The 24,965-nt window shown below is 41.5% G+C and overlaps 1 protein-coding gene across 2 annotated transcripts in view; it reads right to left on the reverse strand.

The window, feature by feature from the left end:
* The window catches only part of ARMH3 (armadillo like helical domain containing 3), a 125,120-nt gene that overhangs the window by 62,056 nt on the left and 38,099 nt on the right, over nucleotides 1-24,965 (reverse strand). For both annotated transcript variants that reach the window (XM_039553642.1, XM_039553641.1), the window contains exons 20-23: nucleotides 23,854-23,942; nucleotides 11,066-11,148; nucleotides 10,405-10,531; nucleotides 7,658-7,733 (exon numbers count right to left, since the gene is read on the reverse strand). In XM_039553642.1, coding sequence (XP_039409576.1) covers nucleotides 7,658-7,733; nucleotides 10,405-10,531; nucleotides 11,066-11,148; nucleotides 23,854-23,942 — 375 coding nt within the window. The remainder of the gene's footprint in view (nucleotides 1-7,657; nucleotides 7,734-10,404; nucleotides 10,532-11,065; nucleotides 11,149-23,853; nucleotides 23,943-24,965) is intronic.

The raw sequence follows: 24,965 nt of genomic DNA on the forward strand, positions 1-24,965 counted from the left end.
TAGAGCCAGTTCTTGGGGCCAAGAGAATCTGGTTGCTTCCTGGCTGCAACAGAGCTACCAACAAAGACATTGACTGTAAGGTTGAAATCTATCAATTAGGAACTGAACTCATGCCAGCCACAGTGCCAGAGAAATAATTAAGATTGTTCCCATAAACAGGAGGAAACAACACAACAATTCAGAGTGAGAAACAGCAGAGCTTTCTGGACTTTGAGCTTCAACAAAAAAAACCCAAGATGTTTACAAGTCTGCATCCTAGGTGTGTAGTACATGCTTTAATGCATTACTGAGCTCAGACATAACTTGCCTGTGTCCAGCACTGGGATTCAAGACCAAAATATCTACAAATGAGACAGAAAAACAACTTCTGACCAATAAATATTATATCTACTTCTGAAATAAACCAGAAGTACTCCCCATGCTAACACATATTCTCCACTACTTTTATGTTTCTACAGAGAAAGGTATTTGGCAAGCAAAACAAAAAACAATTTCTTGCCTGGTGCCACACTTCCTCAGACCAGGCAGTGCAGTCAATTACATAAATCAAATAGGAGACCACAATTGCATTGAGGAGTCTCTGACTTCTCTCTACTGTTTTCCCAAAGCTTCGCACCCCAAATTCATCAGCAAGAAAGCTGAAATTATTTGCCAACATTACACTCCCAAGGCTACACACACAGCTTTCAAAAAAAGTTAATCTGCTAGCAATTTTTATAATTCCACCTTGTAAGCCTACAATCTGCACCCATGAGTCCAGCAGAGATCTGAAGACAGGAATTCCCTATTCACAGAGCAGTTGCATTTGACAAAGAGCAAATGAAATCTGGGTTCTAATATGTCGGTAATGGAGGCAACACTTCTCAGCAAACTGCTAAGTAGCCTACAGATCTTGCCTACCTTTCCAAAACTTTAAGATTTCAAGGAAGAAATGCTTCCAATAAAATGTCCACGAGGACAAAAGCTCACAAGTGGGCAAACTGCTTTGAGATGTTCACCTTATGAGAATCACGTGAATTAAGAGACCGGCTGAACTCTGGAAGAGGCCGCCAAGCAGTAGCTGTTCTGCAGAGGAGTGTCCTTTCCACCCAGCAAACAATCCTCCCTTGTACAGAGGCCTCACCTCCACAGCAAACCTTACAGAGCAGCTGAAGTACAGAAGTGGATCCTGCTCCCAGTCCCCTCTTGAAGGCCAGCCTGCTGCCTTTGAGACATGAGGAAAGAGGATGAAAGCAGCCGATACAATTGCAGACTTTGGAAAAAAGCTAAGAAAGCCAGTTAAGTGAGGCTGCCATCCTAGGAATACATCACCTCAAGATCCTCCCCACCCCAATCCAAAAAGCCTTGTTTACTTTGAGGATGAAATTTTAGAGCAAAAGTGATCTCTGCAGAATGACATCCAAGTGCACTGAAGAAAGCAAGCCATGGCTATGGTATCTCAGACAGAGGCATTCTCTGCCATACAAACATCTTCGCCTAAAATCAGCATCAGCTCCAGAAACTGTAAGTCATCACGAAAAAAATAAAAAAAAAGAAATCAATCCTTCCAAAAACCTACTGAAAATAAAAGTTGATTAAAGAGAAAACAGGCTTGACATTGTCAGAGTCCCTTCCCAGGCAGCCGTGACCGAAATGGAAGTAAATAGCAGAAAGAAGGAAGGTGACCTGGGATTGTACCTGACTTGCTGAACCATGCTGCTGTGTTTGTGGAACTGGTCCATACAATGCCACTCAACCAACAGATTTGCTCTCTGGATTTGGGCCAGTGGCAGAGACAACATTTAATTAAGACATTGCATGAATGAGAAAGAATGAAAGAAAATTATAGCAGAACAAAATTGGCTATGGCTCTGTAAAACAAATACACCAAGATGAATCAGCTAGTAAATAAAAGCAAAAACTGAAAACTAACACTGCTGCCTCGAGAAGAAATCAGATAATGTACAAGAAATGAAGCGCTGAAGTTACAAGACTAGATGAAAGCCTTAAACATTAATAAAAATAATTGAAACATGTATAAAGACTGCTGAGAAAAGATGAAACATTGCAACCCAAGATAGGAATGCTTCTTTCCTTCCCTTTTGATTCTTCTGTTAATATGTTGCTGGTCATAAGGTCTTTCCCTTTCCACCACTTGCTTCCTCTGTTCAGGTGCCAGCTAATGCCAGGATCTGTTCACATCAAGATCTGTTCCACCTAGCAAAGGAACCTTCCCTATCACGATACGGCAAGGTCGAGTGAAAAACAAGCAGTGGTAGCAGGTGAACTCTGACTAACCACTATAACTCTCTTATAACCACTGTGGCATTCCAGGAACTGTTCTGCTGTGCCAGAGTCCCTGTGCAATCAGAAAACCATGCAACAAGAAACACATGAAATGACAAGAAGGGTCTGCTAGTTTTGCTACTTCAGTGAGGAGCAACCACAGACCACTAAAAAAGAACCAGAACAAAGCCAGAATCCTCATCTAAAATCTGCTATTCATTTTTCAGCGTCAGAATTTTTTCAGGCTACCACCTGAAAACTGCAATGAACTAATTCTTCAAATAGCTTGGATGCATAAACCTCAGAAGCTTCCTTACATCATTTTAGTAAGAACTGATCCATAATCTTACTAAGCTTGTGTTATGATTTAAAAGTACCAATAATATACAACTCTGGGTTTCTCTTTGAGCTTTGTTGGTTTTTTTCTTATTAAAAAAAATAATTGTTGACTGTCTTGTACTATCCTGTGATCTGAGCTCAGTCAGGCTGATTAGCAGTGACAGCATGTCAGAGGTCATTACCATTAAACACACCTCAGTGAACAATTCAATGGAGTTGTTATTCCATCAGTGTAGTCCTCACAGGTGGTTTTAAGAATTGCAGGGAATGAACTCCAGATCATTGTGGGTTGTAATCTGCATGCCTGAGCACCCTCTGCTGCTCTGCACTGGCTGGCCCTGAGCAGTTCCACATGGTCCCACAGTCCCAGGGGACTCATCCAGTGCAACAGTACTGCTGGAAGGAGCAACACCTGAGCGTCCTTAGCCAACCCTTGTGGTTCATCTGGGAGAAGCTGCAAACAAGCAGGTGCTTGGTATTTTCAGCTGGGAGATTATGGCTTTAATAAACCCATTGTCAAAGGAAACATATTTGTGTGTGTTCTACATGTAAATAAATATATATAATTTAAGTGTATATATGTGGGTATGTCTGTATATGTATTATGTATGTATTTATATATGCACAGACAACCCTATATGGATATTCACATTATGTAAGTGCATATACCTACAATGTGCACACAGACATCCATCTTTTAATATATATGCCCATCGATTTTCTTGATCATTTCTTTTCATAAAGAAGCTTTAAGCTTGCTCTCCCATTTTCAATCTCACTCATATTGGCAAGAAATGTGTTTGTATGTCCACTATGTCTGTACAGAGAGAGAACGAAGGAAGTGTGTGTGTACAGATGTAAACATATTTTGTACACAGTCTCAGCTGACTGTAATCCATAGGTCACCACCTACGCCACAAAAACAGATGCATTTCTCTGTCAGCAGGTCCACTTTCACACATCCTGCAAAAAAGCCATTGCAACATAACTAGGTCACCAGCATTTTGGTCTTCTCTCCCCTTAAACAGATGCTAAATTCCTTTCATTGTGGTGGAACCATGCTGAAGGTATGATGTGGACTGCTTGCAGCCACCCACTTTCTAAGAAATATCTGAATTAAGCCTTGTCGTCTGTCAAGGTTTTCAATAAGTGCAGTGCTGTGAGTGCTGGTAATTTATCAGGAGCTCTAGTGTCAGGGCCAAGTGTCCTACAGCAAACAAGCACAGCCCAATTTGGCCTAAGTAAAATTGCAAATGTTCCTTCAGAGTGCTCCTGCATAGACTGGCACCAAGCACAACTATTTTACATGCATCCATGCAATGCTCTGAGTGCTCCTCCCAAATCCCATCTCTCCTTTACAGCCCCAAAAGCAGCCCTGGGAGAAGCAGCACCTTCCATTCAAGGAAAGAGGATCACACAGGGTGGCTCAAGTGGAACAAAAGTAACTGCAAGATGGAAGAGTGAACAAAAGCACCCAAGCGAGGATTGCAGCGTATGCTACAACAGCACAGAAAACACCTTCAAAAAATAATCCTATCACCTAGTTCCATGCTGCTAACTTACTCTCTGCATATTAAAAGTGTTTCAGTGAGAAAAATAGAATTACTTTAAAAATTATGATGGGGCTGAATTTCAGACAAGGGAGAAATTCAGTCTATTAATCATCAAGTTAATCTATTTATTCACCTTGGAAAAATCCTGATCAGAAGAAAGTCTATTAAAAGAATACAGGGATTCAGCTGCCACCTTTCTCACTGAATAGGCAATCAGAAAATGCCCCTTTGAACCCTGCGTTAATAAAATTCTTATTAAATGCAAACCTGCACAATGTTATCTTGAAGAGGCTCATTAGTTTAAAAAAAAAAAAAACTTGTCTCAAAATGTGTTTATTTCCTCAGAGGTGAGAAGGTAAGTTCTCAAACCACCAACTGCTGCACCTTCCTATTTCAACCCCATCAGTGCTGCAGCTATATCTTGCAGTCTACCACATCTCAATTATTTATGAAAACCACAGAGACAAATCCACAGACAGAAATCATAATGACTATTATGAGATAGGACAGCAATCAGAATCACTCATTCCGGTTTGGTATGTAAGATTTTCAGACAGATAAGGATATTATTATTCTTTCTTCTTCAATTTTTCATTTTCTTTGGGTTGGACAGAAATTATGAATTATCTGTAGAAAGGAGAGAAGGCAGGAATAGGCTTCCTATCTCTCAATACTCAAAAAGAATATTCATGACTCCTTTTTTCACTGGAATAAGGACAAGAAAAATCAAATAATCAGCAACAACAAAACTCAGACTGTCTAGTGGAGAACTTTTAGTACAACTAAAAGGTACTGTTCATACCATAATAGGATACACAAAGCAGGATCTCTCTCTGTGGCTGAATTTAAAGAAGAACATGTCTAAGATTCTCTAGGCATTACTCATCCTGACTCTCTATTTAAACAATTAATCAGCTGAGCTCATCAGTCCAGCACTGTGGGGTACAAGCAGGACTGTTCTGGTGTCTCCTCAACAGTTATTCCTGTAACACAAATGCATTGCAGCCTTTGAACATTGTAAAGAACTCACCACTCCTCTCCCGGCAGAAATACCCATAAAACTGTACACTAGGATTTAAGACACTTGTTGAAGCCCACTGTATGCATGCACAGGCAGATGCTTTTACATTTAGAAAACCCACTAAAAGCCCTAGGATAAGGAAATTGCAATGTTTATTTATTTTTAAATAGCTTGTGTAATGAGACCAAGATATAAACCAAAGCATGACTTAGCACTGCACAGTTACAGGAAAAAGCAGGTAACCACTACTCAAAAACTTTCCAGAATGATGAAGCAAGGTGAGGAAAAAATCCAGTGTGGATTCCTCTAAATTCATTTCCTTTGTGGCAAAAGCAGCCAAATAAGACACAGTACACTAAGATCACTCTAAGGGAAAACAGAAGGGGCACAAACAAACAGATACCCAGATAATGGGGAGCTCAGCCTAGTTCTAGTCCCAGTCACTACTTTGAACCATCACACTGTCAGACACCTTCACACAAGCACACTACACCCTTGGATTTCTCTGGCTGCTCTGAAATCTAGTCAACTAAAGAACCCTTCAAATGTAGTATTTTTACCATCAGAAGAAAACAAACCAAAAGACAAAATTCTCCCTCCTTCCTTTTCTTTTGGGAGTGAGGAAACGGGATAAATCAAACAGACTAACTTCTCAGAATTCTAATCCCTCTCAAGGCCTTGAATCATCCATAATTTAGACTTTACTAATTTCACCGAATGAAAAGCAGTCATTCATGAAATTTCAACACAGATGAGCAGTTGGGTGGAGCAGGGGAAAGCTACCAGAAGTTCAGAAGAGAAACAGACTAGAGGCTTCACTGATTCCAGACATCACCACATTCTGAACATGTCTGATACAGGCTGTCCTTGAAGGGACACACATGTTCTCACCTCCTCGTCTTCTCTGACTAGAAGCAAAACTGTGTGACTTTGTTTCGATTTTCTTCTTAAATATGTCATCACAGAGGCATTTCCAACCTCTCTCCTTGGCCCAGTTTTGGCCGGCAGCATGTCCATCTTTCAGAGCCATCAGAGACTGGCTCTGCTGGACATGGTGGAAGCTTCCAGGAGCTCCTCACAGGAACCACCTCTGTGCCCCCCCTGCTACCGAAAACCAGGCCGTGCAGAACCAATACAAAGGGGTATCACAGTGCCAGTTTTTTGGTTGCATCTTGTCTCAATTGCACGCTGATCTTCACAGAAGCAGTTGCGAAGCCAACAGGAAATAAGCCCATGCAAAGTCTCAGTTCCACAAACCAGCAGTGAGCACAAACCCTCTGTGATCAATTGGTTTTTCTCTCTTCCCAGCTTAGACTTCCCTCCGTGGTTACACACAGCATTCCCAAAGCAGACACTTTGTGTCACATTCACTGACATTAGTCAACAGCCACCTGTTCTGCTGCTTTACTCCTAGTGCACTATCTACCCACAAGTGTTCACTTACATCTGTTTAAAAAAAACCAAAAATAAGGATAGTAGCAAAGTAAGTCTAGAATCACACATGATGTTATCAAGCTTACAGACTTATTAAGGGAATCTTTAAGGTGGTTTACAGACACGTAAGATGCATATTGACTTGAAAGATGCCCTCAGAGAGTTTGTCCTACACAATGCCTTTTGTAGTGAGGAAAACAAGTACTAGCCTAGAAATACAACAGTAGTGAGCTACTTGGTGTTGCACAGACACCAAGTGTCTGGGGTGACTAGGGAAGCGGTAGACAGATTTTTTTTCAGTATAAATACTTATATCTTTTATGGTTTGCTTACAAGCCAGAGCTAAGAAGTAAATTTTCCCTCTCAACATTCCTCTGTTTTCCAATCAATCATATCCATGATCCTCTTGCCCAGTACCCAGCTTGGTCAGTAGTAGCTGCTTCAGGTGCCAGAAAAATAAGTTATTGCCACTGTGAAAGAATACATACCTAGATTTACACTCTTTAGTCTTACAAGTAAAGCATAACTTTTCCCCTTCTGCCCTTGAACAGGAAGAAGAAGTTTAAGAGAACACTGAAATGTCCTTAAATAATCAGTTTTAAACACACACAAAACTCTTGCAATGTTAAGAGGCCTCAAATCTGCTTATTACAGCAGGCTTACAGTCCCCTTCATAGCTTTGTGGAATTACAATAGAATCACGCAACAGAAATCCATTAGGTTCACAATTGCTCTGCCAGCACAGCATTATCCTCTACTGTGTAACTTCTCCCAAGAACGATGTGAGGATTAATTCATTACAGTTTGTGCTATGCTTTCAAAGCACTCAGTCTACAGAAGAGCGGAGAGAATTATTAGAGGACAATCAAATTCTGGTGATCCTTCCTTTATGCCTGTGGGCCCTGTTTAGAGCAACAATTTAGCCCAACAATTAGAACAAATTGAAAACAAAATTCATTCAAACAAATGTGAAAGCGTCATGATAAAAATGTAGTCACACAGGAAATGAGAAACTTTAAAAGAGTAATTAACTTCTACTCCTTACCTAATATTGACTAATGCATGGGTCACCTTGCTTGCAGGCTCTTTCCATTGACCAGCATTGGTAGACAGCCTTAGAACTGAAAGGAGAAGAGAGTTAACAGTGCTGGCACAGAACTGGCAATTTCATAATTCAAAACAGGGGGGAAAAAAAAAAAATTCTGCTTTGGCAAGATGGCAGTCCAGGAACCACATCAAAGCAACGGTCATCTTTGAGTTGATCTGTGATCCAGGGCAAAAGTTCCCTTCAAAGCCCACCTAAGAAACATAAGGAACATGGAAGGGGTGAGAAGAAGAGAGTAACAACTTGGAGGCAGAGGGGACAGAAGAACCAGGGTCCTCCTAACTGCTTTCATTATCACACACAGCTCATTTTGCCCAGAAACAGGGCAGTGTCCCAAGCTTAGAATAGCTTTTATTCCACACACAGCTGTTCTCCTCCAGCTCCTGCTTATGCAAGGTTCCATCTGAACTGGACTACATACTGCAGTTTAAACCCTCTCCAGCAATGATGAAATTCTTTACATGCCCATTTATCTAGAGTTGCAGACAGGAATTACACACCAGCCTAAAGAAAAAACACTCCCTGTAGGAAGAAAGGTGGTGTTCTCTTGCACAGATGGTCTCTGACAGACTTAAGAGCAGATCTGAAACATTCTGCAACAGGAACAACTAGGGAACCCAATTCTTTTCCGCCAGAGTACCAAAAATATTTATTTAGGTCAAAATATGTAGTGTTTTTATGGTGGCAGTTACCTGCACATCTCTTGATAAGCATCAGAACAGTAACAGATCCTGTAGCAGATGTTTTGATTAATTTCCATATTGCCTGAACAAAGGGAATTTTCTATTAATTTGTACATACAGGGTTTTCTGGGGGTTAGATTCCACAACAAAAGTTCACCCTCAATTTAGAAGTGAAGGAACAGCTCACCATCTGAATTTAGGATCATCCAGAAACATGGATGTTGCAAGTGAATGATTAAGCACATCGGCCACATACTTATGCCTATAATTGCAGGACAGAAGCTTTCAGTCCTGCAAATCTGGATAAAGTTCAGTTTCAGAACAAGAGAAAAAAAAACCAAATCAATTAGATTCCACCTCCACTCCCAACATGCAAAGTTTCAACCACATTAACAGAAAAACTAAAGGACACGGCAGTTTTCTCATCTGCGCTAACCAATACCCCAAGGCTAGGGGACAGAAGGGTCACTGTAGTCTCAGAAATGGGCTGACAAGCAAAGGAAACTATCAGGACTCCTGGTGGCTTTCATCAGCTTGAGACAGTGCTACCTTCTCGCCTTCTATTCTACCATTACATGTCATCTGCAGAAAAAAGTTGTCAGCTCTGAGTAACATTGTTTTGTCAAATAGTAGGTACTGTACTTGAGTATCTGAAGTAATATATGTAGAGAGAGTTTCAATTCAGGCATCTGCAAGAGTAATTAAATGGGGTTTACTCTGCGTAGGATGGCAAACATTCATGTGAGAAATGAATTGTTTTAACAGGTCAGGTGTGGTGTGCCTTTTGCAACCCAACTGAGGAAGTATCTGAGTGCATTATTCTTCTATTCCACGTATCTTCAGCTTCCACAAGGGATGGGTTTGAAAAAATTATTAGCTAGTAAAAGCACCTCATTTTACTAGCTGCAACTCTTGAGAGTAGAAAACGGGTTAGCAAAAAATCTTATGCACTCAGAGGGCACAAAAATGGCCAAGTGAATCCTTATGTAATGGCTGAAAACTGTAGGGAATTCATACAAAAGGGCAGCTTGTTTCTGCCTGCAGTTACAGAGGGTAGTCGGCTACTTTTATTTAGGTGAGGATGTCTCTCTTCATGTCAGAAGAGGGCTGTGGCCAACTGTCTGCCCTTTAACTCTCCTTATATGCTTATATTAACGCCTGTTCATTGGGAGATCATGCTGAGAAGGGAACAGAAAGTAAATGAATGAAAGGTCCTTTCATAATAAAGCAAACAAAGAACATAACTATATTCTTTTTTTCACAGCTTCAAGTTATGCAGCACACCAGTGCTGCTGCAGCTACCCTGGGCTGCAGGTTCCTGCGTATAACACTGCCTGATTCTGTCTCCATGCATTCCTTGCTCTTCTTTGCTCCTCTTTCCTGCTGGGTGTCACTTGGCTCCCTTCCCTCTCTCGCTGAAGGATGGCAGCTTCTCCCTGTTTTGCCAGTGGGCACATTCTTCAGTCCAGTGATTCACTTGTCACTGCAAGCAGGTTTGTGAGGGCTGTTTTCTTGGTTGCTTTGGCAAAGAGTGAAGTAGATGTGATTTGTCTAGCACACCAAGCTTCTTGCTATAAGTTTCTCAAATTCTTCTCCAAATTCTTCTTTGCATTCAGTAGTTCTCTATGCTGGGTGGTTCTGCAGCACGTACCTGCCTTTTGACTTGAAATTGTTGAATGTAATAGAGGAAAACTACACAGAAATGCATGAAATACCACATACTCCATTGTAAAAACAAATTTATATTTCCAACATTAAGTGACAGAGAGAGGGGCAAGGAGTCTATTCGTATTCTTTTGACACTTAAAAAAAAAATTATCCTTTTAGCAAGTTTATCCCTCTCTCAATTCTTAATTTACCAACATGCCCTAGTACACAAAACATGTTCACCCAGCATGACACACATCAGTAGCAGATAGACAGGAAACACCTGACACAAACATCCCTCTTCCACCACACTCACTTCCAGGCAGCAGCAATCCTGACGAGTCAGGAGGTACTTACCCATAGAATAAAGGTTGTCAAAATTCTGGTGCATCCGAATGATTTCATAATAGAGCTCATCATAGCTGCTGGGAGTGGGCAGAAATGTGTCTCCGTAAGTGATGAACATGTTAAACAGGTTCACAACCTATACAAGTGAAAAGAAGTTGCAACAGGAATATTTATCCCAAATCTATTCTGCATCAGAAACAGTACAAACTATGTCCAAAACCTTCAAATAAACAGCTTGCAGTTGCAGCAGATAGCATGACATTACCTCATTGCTTTATTTATCATTTTCTTTATAGTACCAAAGAAACAGACAAGAAGCTTAAATACTGTTTTATCTGGGACCAGAAAAACACATTTCTATTCTGCATACAAAGGGCCACAGAACAAGAAAAAAATATTATCAAATCTGGAAAATTAAACTAGGTCTTTCCTCACATAGACTTATTTCAGTGAGCCAACCCTATAGTTAGTCCAAGCACTGTCCTTTCCAAACACCTAGAGAAACCAACCACAATGATACTCCTCTGCTTCATGGCCTTGTTCTCATATCTCCTTAACAAGCCAGCAATCCTTTCTGGAATCCTTTCAGGATTACAATTCTTTCCTAAGATTAATTCACAATTAAGTTGTTAAAAGATAAGAGGATTTGTGCAAGGGTAAAGATGCTCACCATAAGAGCAAGGGTGAAGATGTTGTGCTTGGCCAGCAACACAGTCTCATTAGACATGAGGAACTTCAACAAGTTGATCAAAGCTAGGAGAAAATAGTAAGTATTTTTAAAATAGTATAAAAAGCAAAGCCATCATCATCAAGTCACTTAAATACAGATGCATTTACATAACCTAGTGCAAGCTAAACTAAATGCCAGCTATTCACCTCAGAAATATATCAATTTATATGTAGGGTTTAGCGGTGCTTTTTGTTGCTAAAATACTCGGCTGAACAGGTAAGTGACAGCTATTTTACCTTCCCACATTTATTCTCCTTCACTGACTTCCCAATCAAATCTACTCAGGCTCAAGGTACATCTCTTGTTAGCTCAGTCAGCTCATGGAGATTTTTCTATCTGCTAGATCCTGGAGTGAGCTTTGGGGTTGGAGAATCCAACTGTCTTGTTTCTGCTTCATATATCACCAACATGATATATGCATAGTCAGCCCCAAACTGTCACTCTTGTTGATACATGCAGTTATAAAAAATAAAAAAGGTAAGAAAACCCCCACAGCACAGCTTTTCTGTAGCTCTGTGTCAATGCTACTGCACTGCTAAAAAGAAGGATGTAGTACTTTATTGTGCCAGTTATCTGGGGCTGTGCCATAAAGATTACAGATCTGGTTCAAACTTGTCTTAAATAATAAAACAACAAAAGCTCCTGCTGTAACCACCCAGTAGCAGTTAGTAACAGTGGTAATTAACAAAAAGGTTGGCTAAAAATGCTTTAATCAAAGAGACTTTACAATAAACAACTGTATTCCATGCACTTTAATAAAATGTAAAGTTCCTTATCTTTTTTTTTCTAGTTGTTGAGATTTTCAGAAAACTAGCTTTTCTGCATTATAGCTGTTCAAGAGTAAAAGCTGAAGGCTGACTGGAAGAGGTTCTTAATGTACTCTCTGCTCTGAAGTCAACAGATTTCAAGACTTAAAACGTCTGAATTAAGATGTCATGAAAAGTCAATGCTGGAACACTGTACACACCTTTTTTTAAAGGTTCTTAATTATCTACTAATTGGTAACTTCATCCAACAGAACAATACCAGGCATGACTCCAATTTTTTTACAGGCACAAGTAGAACTTGTTAATCCCTTTTTTCCCCCCCACCATTACACAAGCATCACACACTACCCAGTAACCTGTGAGAAAATAAGCTGTGGTTTGGGAGAGCTCCACAGCTAATGCAGAAAAAACCATTCACCTCAGCCCAAAGTACAGGCTATGAAAGAGGAAGAGATAAAGCACAGGGAACAGGAATGAGGTATGGGCAGAATTTAGATACTCATCCCCTTCAAGATTACAGAGGTAAAGTCAAAACACCTACAGCAAAATGATGTGAACACACTGGTCAGATCTTGAATTAAAGGAAACTGCCAGATTCTAAATGCAGTCCTGCAACCTCTACTTTACAATACTAGAAGTTCACCATGAGTATCAAAAGTTTATATACGCACACCCAAAGGGAAGCCTACAGCCCCAAGCCGGGTATTTACTCATCACAGGCAGAAGCTACTTCAGTTTAATCTTCCAGTGGGTGGCTGATGCTGAACTGCAAACCAGGAACGAACAAAGCTCTCTACAAACTCCAGACGTGCAAGTGCTGTATCTTTCAGAGCTATTCCAGGATTTAACCATCAGTAATAGCATTTCTCGCTTCCATGTCTGCAGCTCACCTCATAAAGCACATTCATTCACACCTTTTCAATCCAGCCACATAACTCTCCACACCATCATCACCCCATCATCAGAAACTCCTGGGACCAAAACCAGAGCTTGGATTCCACAATAACACAGCTCTGGAAATACCCTGTCAGTTACTTTTCTGCAAAACAAACGTTTCAAAACAAAGTAGCAGGTACAGATGGGCTCTCCACTGGAGCAAAGATCCAGCTAAAAACAGGTTGCCAAGGTAACCAAACCTCCACAGCAAAAAAGTCTCCTGCAGTCAGTGCCTTGGACTGCAGACAGCTGCCCTGCATCTCTGTCACAGCAGCTCATCAGCCATCTCTCCATCTCAGAGTTTCAAGCATTTAGTTACAAGGCTTTACCTCCTTCCCAGCCATGCCAGTCCACAGGGCCACAGCTCATGAACAGGTGCTGCTGTTCAACTACCAGCAGCTTGGGTTTGTGGAAGCAAAGTAGCAGAGCTCTGGATTTCTTCTGACAAGTTGTGAGAAGCCTCATGTTCATCTCTTTGCCTCTTACTCTACCGCAAGAGCCCTGCTGAATGGCCTTTGCCAGCAGGTCATGGCACAGCGTGACAAGAAGCCACCACTGAACATCCAAAAACAGTGAACATGAAAGCTGCCCGTGATGAGGAGAACTATTTTGAAAAGAATGAGCGTATTTGTCCAGAGCACAAGCACTCACCAAATGATGAGGACAAGCACCCTACAACTGCCCACTGCAATACTTCTCACAGACCACCCTGAAGCACTTGTACTGCTCTGTATTGGTGACAACACTTGAAGGAGAACTAGCTCTGTTCTCTCCCTACATTTGTTTCAGCCATTGTGATGAATCTATGTTTAATTTTCCTGTTTCAGTTAGAAAGAAGACAAGAGATTACCTCTGCTTGAAATCAGTATTTATACCTGAACTGCACTGCATCACAGCCCACTCAAAACAACCTGTGCTGCTCCTTCCCTAAGAACTAGGAAGGAGAGGAACATGCTTCACATGAAGAAGAAACTGAGCGCTGGGCTCAGAGCCTGGTCAGAAGAACTAATCCGTCAGAGGTTTACAGCCACTGTGTGCCCTGCACTGACAAATTTATCAAGTGTTAGGAAACCACACATTCCAGAAAAAGTTGCAGTGTTCCTAACTAGGATATACACTACATTGATGCTAAAAGAGCAACCAATCTTTCTCCACGCCAGCACACTCTGCAGCAGCCTCTATCAAGTGTCTCTAAGGAACACGAACACTGTGGAACCTTTAAATCCCTTTGCCGTGTCTCTGTAGTTTGTTTGTAAGGCAGCCCCTGTACTGAAAATGAGGACAGCTATGCCCTGAAGTTTTCAGAACTAACAACTTTTAGATCTGGCTTCATATGCCTAGTGCCCTTCAGCAACAATTACACACACAAAATAAACCTTTAGAGGAAAGTCCAACTGACTGAACACCCCTCTGCCCTCGAGCTCCAAGGGAGCACTGATGCCACTGTTCCTGAGCAATCTGAAGCCAAACCAGATGTGTCACTTTTTCCCTGCTGCAATCAACTGCTCGCCTCTCATACCCCACCTGCAGGCTGCCCTTGCACACTAGCCAGGAAATTATCCCTTTTTTTTTTTCCCCAACAGAGGAGCAGTTCAGTCTCCCAGCTGCACAGGCAGACAACAACGTGATCCTTGCTTGGGCTCAGCCACCTTATCCCAAATTATGCTCCAGGATTTAACAGCAATGGATGGTTTGGGCATGAGATCTATTTCAGCATTAACTGGAAAAAAGCACCATTTTTGCAATACCCTCTAGAGCCTTTTTTTTCCTCCCTAAAGGTATCTGTTCTTGGCCCGACCCAAACACCCACTGTGGTGAGTCTTGAAATATCCATAACTTCACAATACAACAGGGTCACTAGTACTTCTTTAGCAATAAAGGGAGAAGGCTCTAACTAAACAAGCAGCCACCAGTATTTTCATGTAAGTGACCTGAACTGAGTGCACTGGCTATGCCTCTTAAACCAACAAGAAGAGAGCACAGCTTTGGACAACTATGTTTACAGCCTGAAACCCAAGCAGACAAGCAGGCTGAGTGGACACAGAGCCATGTGACTGGCTCTGTGTGAAAAGTGGTATAAAGCAGGTTGGTTCTTAGGCAATTTTCTCTCCAAAGAATTATTACAGCAAAAGGATGAAAAGTGACATCACAGATACCCTCCCCTACTTTTTAAACTGAAATGACTGCAGTGAAAGAACCTCTTAGCTCTTTCTCTGCTCAGCTGCTTTTGAAGACACTTTCCCTTATCACCTCCCATAGCCACTCTGTCTGCCAAGGAGCAGCAGTACTCCTGCTCAGTTATTTGCTGCCCTCCCCCAGACCAATCCTCTGTGAGAAAACTGCAGGCAGCCACCATCTCTCCTTTTCTTCTACCAGGAAGGAGGTAATTCCTGTTACAGATGCCCTTCACTCCCTCCTTCCCCTACTCCTATTCCCACAGCATATAAGGGAAATTTTCCCTATAAGCCTTGTTTCAAACAGAAGTATATTCAGCCCCAGGTGAATTGGGATTCACACAACAGTTTTGGGCTTTTTAGCGTCTCAGTGTTCCCTGTTTGGATCATTTGTAATGCAACAGAACCACGGAGATAGACCAAGAGAAAAGGGGGGGGGAAAAAAAGTAGTAGTATCATCCCTTGGGCAAGTCAGAATGTAGCACAGACTCTGCCAGGAGCATCGGAAGGCTCTGATGTGTTACTGCACAACACAGCAGAAGAGAAGAGCTCTGAGACACTCATCAATGAGAGCTCGAACGGGTTGAGCACAGTACAGAGGCCTCTGTGACTGCATCTGCTGCGCTTACAGGTCAAAAATCTTCTAATGGTGCATATAATGGCCCTCAAGAAAGCAGCGAGGGAGAAAGAGATGTGAGGGCTCCTCAGTTGCAGTGTAACAGCCATTAACAGGATCTAGTGCTCTACTAAAATCCTCCAATTTTCTACCCTTCAACTTTCAGGGCACACTGGGAAGAACAGTGATTTTCCCATTCCCTCTAGAAGTTACCATTGAGTCAACAGTATATTCAGTGTCCTCCTCCCCATGTCTCAAATCAAAGCCTCCTTAGAAGGATCCCCACGCATATATCACTAGAAGGCAGCCGATCATGACATCTGGGCAACACTTCCATGCTGCACAGAAGTCCTCTGCCTACAAGTGCTTCAGCAGAACAATAACCACCCTGGATCTTCTATAGCCACCCTGTTCACATGTATGTATTCTCAAGGCAAGGTCCACACTACTCACTGTAGCACATGGTAAGCCAGATCTGCTAAGGCTTAGTGCAACTAAGGCCACAACTGAGAATAAAGTGGATTAGATTCTTCAGGAAGCATCACTGGTCTTTCTGTGCTTCAGTTCTTCCAACATACAAGAGAAAACAGGACCATTCTATCTGCAACAGCACTGGAAGTATAAACAGAGCAAAATGAGGAGCCCTGGCTGTACCTGGCCAGATCAAAGGTCCACCTATGCTTAGTGTTCTGTCTCTAAATGGTCTACATCAAACACTTGTTTAAAAAAAAATAGGCCAAACAATGCTTTCTTATATGTTCTTCCAGATTCCAAAATTCAGCATGATTCCCTTACACGAGGGGAACTACAGTACAGAATGTGAAAAAACCAGATTCTCACAGCACAACAATACCACAACCACGGACCAGTCCACTCTCTTGTTCCAGACTGGAAGTCACAAGGGCTAAGCTAGGATAACCACATAGCCCACTGTGCACCTATGAGGAGAAGAGATCCCAGAAGAGTAATCACCTCTAAAAAATGCTATACCTGAAAGGCAATTCAGATTTAGGGAAGCAAAAGGCTCAAATATGACATTCTGAGATGACCTAAGTGTTAAAATGGTGCAGATCTGGCCACAGTCAGCACTGGCAAGCACTCAGAAGAACAGTGATCAAAAGAAACTCAGGAGGAGATGAGTATCTACAGATTGGGTTTGACAGGAAAGAACAAACAGAGGTATTTTCCAGACAGAGTTGTAGGAATAAGAAGCGTGTCCAAGAAATAGTTACATTGCTATTACAAACTAATGCACCAGAACTCCCTGAGGCACAAACTATCCCAGCATCCTTGGACAAGCGAACCAATTACTCAGGGACAGCACTTGCAGCTTCCTGTCAATCACCCACAGCACTAGAAAACAAGACTGTTGCACCAATGCTGCAGTCCCCTCTCAGGGGAGCAGAGGAAGCAATAAAAGCTCTGTCAACATCACTAGTCAACATGCTCCAGCTCCTTCCCTCTGCTCTGATCAGGAGGGAGCACCCTGCTCACTGCTGTAACAACTACCTGGCTGGACGCTCCTCTACCCTCCCGGCTTGCTGCCAACAGGCACTGCTGAGCTCCTCCTCCCAGCCACCACAGCTCTGTGGCAAAAAGCAGCTGGCAACTAGCAGGCTCCCCATCACCAGCACTCTACAGCTGTTCCCTCTTTTCCCCATGACTCGCTCTCAGGGGTACATCCATGAAAGCAGGCTCTTTTCTTAATGAGAATCAACAGCTTGCCAGAGGGCTGGAGCACATGCTGGCATAACCCATCGCTCCCAGGATCAGTCAAGCAGGCTATTTCACCTCCAACCCTTCACTTTCTTTATACAGCCCCCATCCTCAGAACTCACTGTTCCCACCTAAATGGAATCAACAGGGTGAAATTGCAAGCTTAATGGAAATGCTGATTGCTGATGCCAGAGCAATGCTGCTTGATGGCAATCCAGCAAGCAGTAAGAAAGAATACAAATTTTCCAACTTCAGCTAAAGCCTAGATGAACAATATGCTTTTTTCTTAAGAAAAAAAAAAAAAAAAAAAAAAGCACAGACCTACAAGCTTCATCCCTCTTTAGAGGGAAGGGTAGTATTGAGCTGAATTCTGTTTTGTCTGACAGTGTAAGTCCACACTGTTAAATAGTAGTCTTGGGAGTTACGGTTGCACTTTTTGCCTGGGGTTTTAAAACAGAAAAGGTGGAGAATCTGGAGAAAGAGAAGAAGTATTGTGTGAGAACATGGAAAGACAGCAAGGTAAGGAACCTAGGAGTGATACTGCCTGAACACAAAAAGGGGCCAGGGATAAATTATTGCATTCTGAATGCTGCAAGCCCTCCGGGCAGAGAAAGAAACAACTTCGAACAGCTGTAACACTTCTATCATCAATGGGACCGTTTCCCAGGAGAAACTATCACACCATCTCCACAAGGTCACTGTGATCTGCAAACTGCTAGGGATTCACAACCAAATTCTCCAGTATTTGCTAGCTTTATTTGAAACAGGACAGAGCAAGGTATCTGGATGAGACCTGCCAGGCTGAGGGAAGATGACCAAAAGGTTGCTAAACTTATCCATGCAAATTACTAAATTCCCTTTGTGCTCATCTGAGCAAGGCTCTGTTGAGAAATTCCCATCCTGATCTCACCAGGGGATCAATAACAGCACCAAATCTTATATTATTCTTTTTCTGTTCATCAGCTATCAGGGTCAAACTCTTTATCATCAGTATTAAAATATGTTAACATAAAGTAAACGTAAACCAGAATTAAGTAAAAGCAGATGCTTCCAATAAATGACCCATGCAGGGAATTTAGAACATCGTCCTTTACAAGAAAAGCCACTGAGTTTCTGCATTTCTTACACTACCTTCTTTAAGAGTTTAATACCAGGACATTTCACCAAATGGCTGGAGTGTTCTTATGAAAATATTCTAGCCTTGATAGAAGGAGGTCATATGGAAAGGTGAGCATGAAATTGTCCCACCAGTTGAGAATGACAGCAGAATACCACAAGTAGACACTTGCAGTCTTCCTTCTGACCTTCCCATCTTTCTGCCTGTAAGTGAGCTTTGTATGAAGGGACTGGGGTTTTCTTTGGGGTAATAGAGTGCTCCCAGGGGTACAAATTAAATAAATCAGTGAGTATCAACCCACAACACACACCACAACTATAAACAAAAAATTATTTTATAAAACCATGTTTCAATTTCAATCCTTTCCTGAATTCCCTGAAATAGGTAACAGGATTAACAGTTGTCTTCCTGAACCCAGTTTGTGCCAACACAGTACCACATATCACAAGCACCAACACCCCTATGAGTGAAGAAAACAGGACCCCCAAATGGCTGCAAACTCCCAGTATGTATTCCATGGCACATAACAGCTACAGCCTTTAGTTTGTGTGAGAAACTAAGCCATTTGCTAACTGGCCAAGCAGCTCTACGGTCTTCCAAACTCTCATGGCATCTAGTGATCAGGAACTCTGCCAGTGAACTAGACTGTCTAGTACACCAGTGTGTGAATCCTGCCTCCACAAGAGCTGCAAGATGATAAGCTTCCCGTGCCATGTAGCTGCAGCAGAATGTGACAGTGACAGCTGGATTAGAGATGAAGGGAAGACACAACATCACCTGACTTCCAGCCTGTTCAGCAACATAAATCAGAAGGCTGAAGCAGACCTGATCAACAGTTGTAGAACCAGAAATGACATAGATAACATACTCCCAGTAATCAATGTTTCAGTCACAGAAATAATAAACCAAAGTGATTAAACAATACCATTTTAAATATGCACTGCATAAGGGCAGTGTTATATACACTGAAAGTCAGGGGGGAGCTTCTCCCCCACAAAAAATTGCTTCTTTATTTTAAAATCTTCCCCAGAGGAACCTTTCACATTTTTAGTATTCACCCAAAAAGATTTTGAATGCAGTACTATCCTTGCTTTAAATACAGAACCTGACAAAAAGATCTGAAGAGTGGACAAAAACGGGAATAAAAAAGTGTATTTTGTCTAGTAGCATCGTAAAAGTCTGCTTTGATGACCCTAAAATGAAAAAGGAGAAAAATTAACTTCTTGATAGTACTACATATTTGAAGCATGCTTATTTTACCAGTGCATTCTGCATCTACCAAATTAACTAAGCTACAAGGTAAGGAACTATAGCCTTATGTTAAAACAATTTGGAAACTGATCTTCAACACTTACTAATGGCAATGCCCACTTTTAATCCTACTTTGCATTCAACTGCCCCAACAAACAGCTATTTCACCATTATTATTATTATAGTTCAGATTTTTTTAGGCTCTACTCTTGCTATTAAAAGTCTTTATTAGTATTGCTTTTCTGTTTCTTTAAACATAGCTTTTGCTTAAAGCAAACCATAGCAACTGCAAAGAAGTTACCTGCATCCCCTAAGCTCAGAGTGAATTGCTAAAGCATTGCTAATTTTGAGGTGGGAGGAGTTGAAGAATGAGGTCTTTTTATATAAAAAGCTTAAATGACTCATGAAAACTCTTCTGGCATAGCTTATACATGCTTGACAACAACAACCACCTATATAGCACTGTCCATCATGCAAGTGCTGTACAAACTAGCCCAAGAACATTGGGCTGTTTCTGAGAACAGGGAACTGGCTGTTCCAAAGTTTCCTAATCGGCTCTATGAAGTACCTTACACTTGACATTCAAGCGTAATCATCAGTGTTTAAAAAGTGTAAGGTACCTGGCATAACAGCTCAGGAGATTTCCAGTTGGCCAAAATGTCTGCAAGCAAACAGGTCAACACAGTCATATCCACACAGACTTTCTGACCTTGGCCAAATTTCCAGGCTAGTCACCAGCAGTGGTACACTGTCAGTGGTGAAAAACCTGAAGGTTTTCTTCAGCACTCAAAGGGAAGAGCTGCACACTAACCACTGATGGAACTGAAGTGAACAGACAACTGAAAAGGCCTATTAAAAAAGAACCAAGATCAACAGACATCTCTGGATCTGAATCTAACTGCATTTCCATTTGCCAGTCACTTTCATAGGTTAATCAGATTACAACTTCTTTTCACTCTCCAGCCCTCTTTTTAAGATGTTCCAGAATTTAGCTCCACTAGTGATCTGATATTTATTTTCACACTACTTTTAGCTAGAGCCAGCTTCTACACACTACTTTTGCCACCCACAGATTTTCCTTTCTGTCAATCCTGTTTTCAGCTCTCAAATCCTTGCATCTTTCTCTGTCACCTGAACATTCTTGGTCATCTGGTCAGCACAGCTAGAGATTTATACTGCTTTGAGTGCCCTGGTCCCTTTACTTAACGTGAAAAAATTATTCTAATAGAGAAGCTAAGGCTGGATCACATCCAAAGACTCTGTAACAATATTGTTCTTCTTTAAGCTCAGATGTTGCAAAAGGAAGTTCAACAGAAATAAGATCATATGGAAACAATGTGCCAAATAGTGGCATATCTAAAAAAGTATAAAGTCTTACAGACTGCATAAACAGCCTGATATGTGTCCCAAGAGATGCCAAAGCACCTGGATCCACTGCTTTTCTCTACCACCATTGCAAATTAAAATAAAAAATAGTAAATGCAGAAACTTTCTCAAAGTGCTGCTGGCCTTCCATGCTGAAGACAAAGCATCCACAACGGAAGAGCATCAATCCATCAGATGACACACAAGTGGCTTTCCTTAATTAGAGATTAGCTAACATTAGAATTGGCAAGTGAACAGAAGGCTCCATACACTGCTACTGCTTCCACCTACAACCTTTATCTCAGTTCCTCCGCACCCTATACTGACTACCTACCCCACAGTATTCTCTTTGTCTTCTTCTCCCACTCAATTTTCTGCCTGAAAAAACTCTCCTCCTTTTACGTGCCAGGTAGAACTCTCTCCCTTTCTTTCAATATATCCTTACACAAATTCCCTCCAGCTTCTTTGTTCCGCTCAGCTCTGTTGGGGGGCCTCCATTCCTATTATCCACGCTGCACCACAGGGGCATTGCTTCAGTCATCATACACTTTGTCATTCTAGAAGACAAGTGTGGGCTTGAAGACCTTCTGTAGAGCACACCTGATGGGACAACCTGATATCTCAGACGTTACAGTGAATAGCTGCTCCCTTTTAGCTGTTCCTCCAGCAGTGATAACTGATTATTCAATCCAAAATAAAAGCCTGATGGTCATATGAGAGACAGAAATTAATTCAGAAGTCTTGTGCTCCGGTTTGGAATTGTCTGTCACATAGAACAAAACCAGAGAAAGAGACATTCTTTCACATCAAAGGCAGCAGCATTCTGGGTAATCAAGAGCAACCTTGACAGGGTAAGAGTTAAGTATGAAATAGATCTCAAGACAGGGCTGGCAATTAGCATTTATTCTGCAACATATATAGCATTCTAGAAGCATGTCTGGGGCAGCCAGGACCTGCCCTTCTACAGGTGTGTGTACCACTTCACCCAGGGCCTTCCAGCCTGTATAAACCACTCAGCAGTTACCAAAGAACTCTGTTTACCTCAACATGCTATAAAAAAAATTTTTTTGCAACTTTCTATGGTAGTTTACTCCCACGAGAGGATCTCCTTAAACACACAGAAATCTATAGTGAGCATGGAGCTCTGCAGCTACATCAGGTGTGCAGACATTCCAGTTCCTTCATAGAAACCTGGCCAATCCAAGTGGTTTTATGTTACTGCTTTGCTTTCAAAGCATGTGCGGTACTTAACACTTCTGAGGCACTTGATGTTTCCAAAGCTCTATATAAACACCAGTTAATTAGAGACTGCTAACAAGAATATCCCAAGATGCTGAATCTCAGTGTGTCCAAGGATTTCTGTTTTTTCCCCTCCCCTAAAACAGGGAAAGTTAAGGATTGAAAAATGCCTAAGAGTGTGCTCCCTGAACTGTGGAACAATACTTTCAAGCAAAAGGTGCTACATTTCAAACTTCCATTCTGCCAGTGTGTAGAAAAGACCCATGCCAGCCTGGCCAAATAGAAATGGCTCTGGTTCACTGTAACTGCTGAGAAGATATCACACACATTGTCAGATGCAATTTCCATTCACAACAGACATCCACAATGTACACACTCATCTCTTGAGCTGGCACTACACTGCAGCCATGCCTCTAGGGGCTCTGTTCTGAGGAAAACAACTGAAAAGGAACTGCTAATCCCTTAATTAGCGGCATCGCTTCACCTTCTGCAGGAATAATTTAGAAAGTCTGAATGGGCCACATGTCACACAAGGCGAAAAGTAAGTAACTGAAAATGACTCGGGTTGTTGGTTCATTTCTCTGTACCTGCATCTCAGCTGGGCAAGGCTACTGAAGGGAAGTACTCAGAGTCAATTGAGAAAAGCTTCACAAACCACTCATAACTGCCTCTTTCAAAAGCCGCCCTCTCTCAAATTTTTAAAGGGAGTTGCATTACACCAGGCAAGTCACTGATGCTAGGTCTCAAGCACAGCTCCAGGAATACACAGGTAAGGCCATGTTGCCTTGAATTTTCATAAAGCACTTGTTTAAGCCACAACAGCAAGGGGATTAACTGTACTTTCCTGGCTGAGCTACTTGATTGCTTGCTAGGTAAGAACTGAAGCACATACCATATCCACCAAAGACGCCTGTTAGGTCTCATCATCCATTCTCCTACTCCCTTCCTCAGACCTCCCACGCAATGAACTGCATCATATAAGAGTCCTACAAAGCTGTCCACTAGATTATGTCAAACCCCACAATATTTATTTATCTATCTTTGGATGCAAGTGGCATGAACCAGACTATCTACCATCAACTCAAAGGTCAGAGTTAAAAGCCTCTCTTCCCTCACACTGACATTTCAAGGCTGCTTTCTTCAGGAGCAGCACAACTATTCTAAGTGTGAGCATCTGCTACAGTAATAGGAAAAGCAAGGTCCCTCTCCTTTACCTAAGAGCCTATCTCCTTTCTACTCACAAATATGTGAGAGAGAAACACTATTCCATAAAACATGACTCCATTTTCTCCAATCAGGTAAAGAGGGACTCAGGTAATGGAACAGAAAAACAAAGACATTTGGATACCATGGTGAGCATGGACAGACAAGAAAGTAAATTAGCTACCATTATGATAATGAAATGGCTTTCCGAAGGAGGCAGCTTGCATGTAGCAACTAAGAAGCAACATAATGATGCTTTAACAGAACTGCTGCTTGCTTTTTAACCCTGTAGCAATGGAACAAGCTATTTTTCCTATTTGACTGTCTCTGCAGAGGCCAAGTACCTGACCAGAGCTCCCTCCAAGTGTAATGAAGCCTCACTCTGCATTTCTTCTGGTAGCACAGCAGCTTGTGCACAATCTGAATGCACCGTCTGGAAAAGAGAGGGAAAAGGATTAATGACATTGCATCTTCCTGCAATTCTACATCAAGCCTGGAAATATCTCTGAAATCAGCAGCAGGGAAATAAACAAACTCAAAGACTATCAGAGGAGGATGGGAGTTGTGGCTTTGGCCTCCTAAGAGGAACCAACGCTCACAAAAAAGGAATCTGACAAAATGAAAGAAAGGGGCCTGTATGCCAGTTTAAGCTCAACAGGATTAGACTGACCACAAAAGCATGTTTGCTGTTTAATAAATACTTTTCACTCTTTGCTACTTTTACCTAAGGGCCTCAAACTATAAAATGAGTTACTTAACTTGCAGGCTCCATATATGTGAGACTGCACATTATTGTAAAATTGGGACACAATGGAGGTTCTCAGTTTCTCTGTGCCCAGTGATGAGGCTAAAGGAAATGAGGGTGTCAAAAAAACTACAGGATTTTTACTGACTGAGGTGTGTGGTTTAATTACATTCATATATATATATATTTCTATCAAATTTTCCAGTCCCCTCATACTTAAAATAATTTAAGTATAAGCTTTGGAATGATCATGCAATACACATAACAAGCTCTAGAATCCCCCAACATACAGGCAATGCACTTGTAAAGTCTCCAAATCCTGGAGGTCTCTATAGCATCTAGTGTTCATTCAAACTCTTAGGTGCACAAACATTCTTCACACATAACATCCAAACTAAAAATATAATACAATGAGTAAATTCACTAACACTATCATTAAGGACAAGCCAAAAAATACATACAAATTTGAATGTGTTAGGCCAAGCTATTTTTAGCTATTGCCACGTAGAAAAAATAGAAGGAACATTACAAAAAGGAAAAATACCTTTTTCTCCAATCCCTATTTCTCAAAGCCACATTATCTCATTAAAATCCACATCCTTCTGAAAAGACACTCATGAAAGACACTGCACATCAGATAAACACGGAGAAATCAAATTCTAAAACTTTGCATGGAATTTATTCAAAATGAGGCAAAAAGTTCAAGACAAG

The sequence above is a fragment of the Corvus cornix genome, chromosome 6, assembly GCF_000738735.6.
Source record: "Corvus cornix cornix isolate S_Up_H32 chromosome 6, ASM73873v5, whole genome shotgun sequence".
NCBI lineage: Eukaryota > Metazoa > Chordata > Aves > Passeriformes > Corvidae > Corvus > Corvus cornix.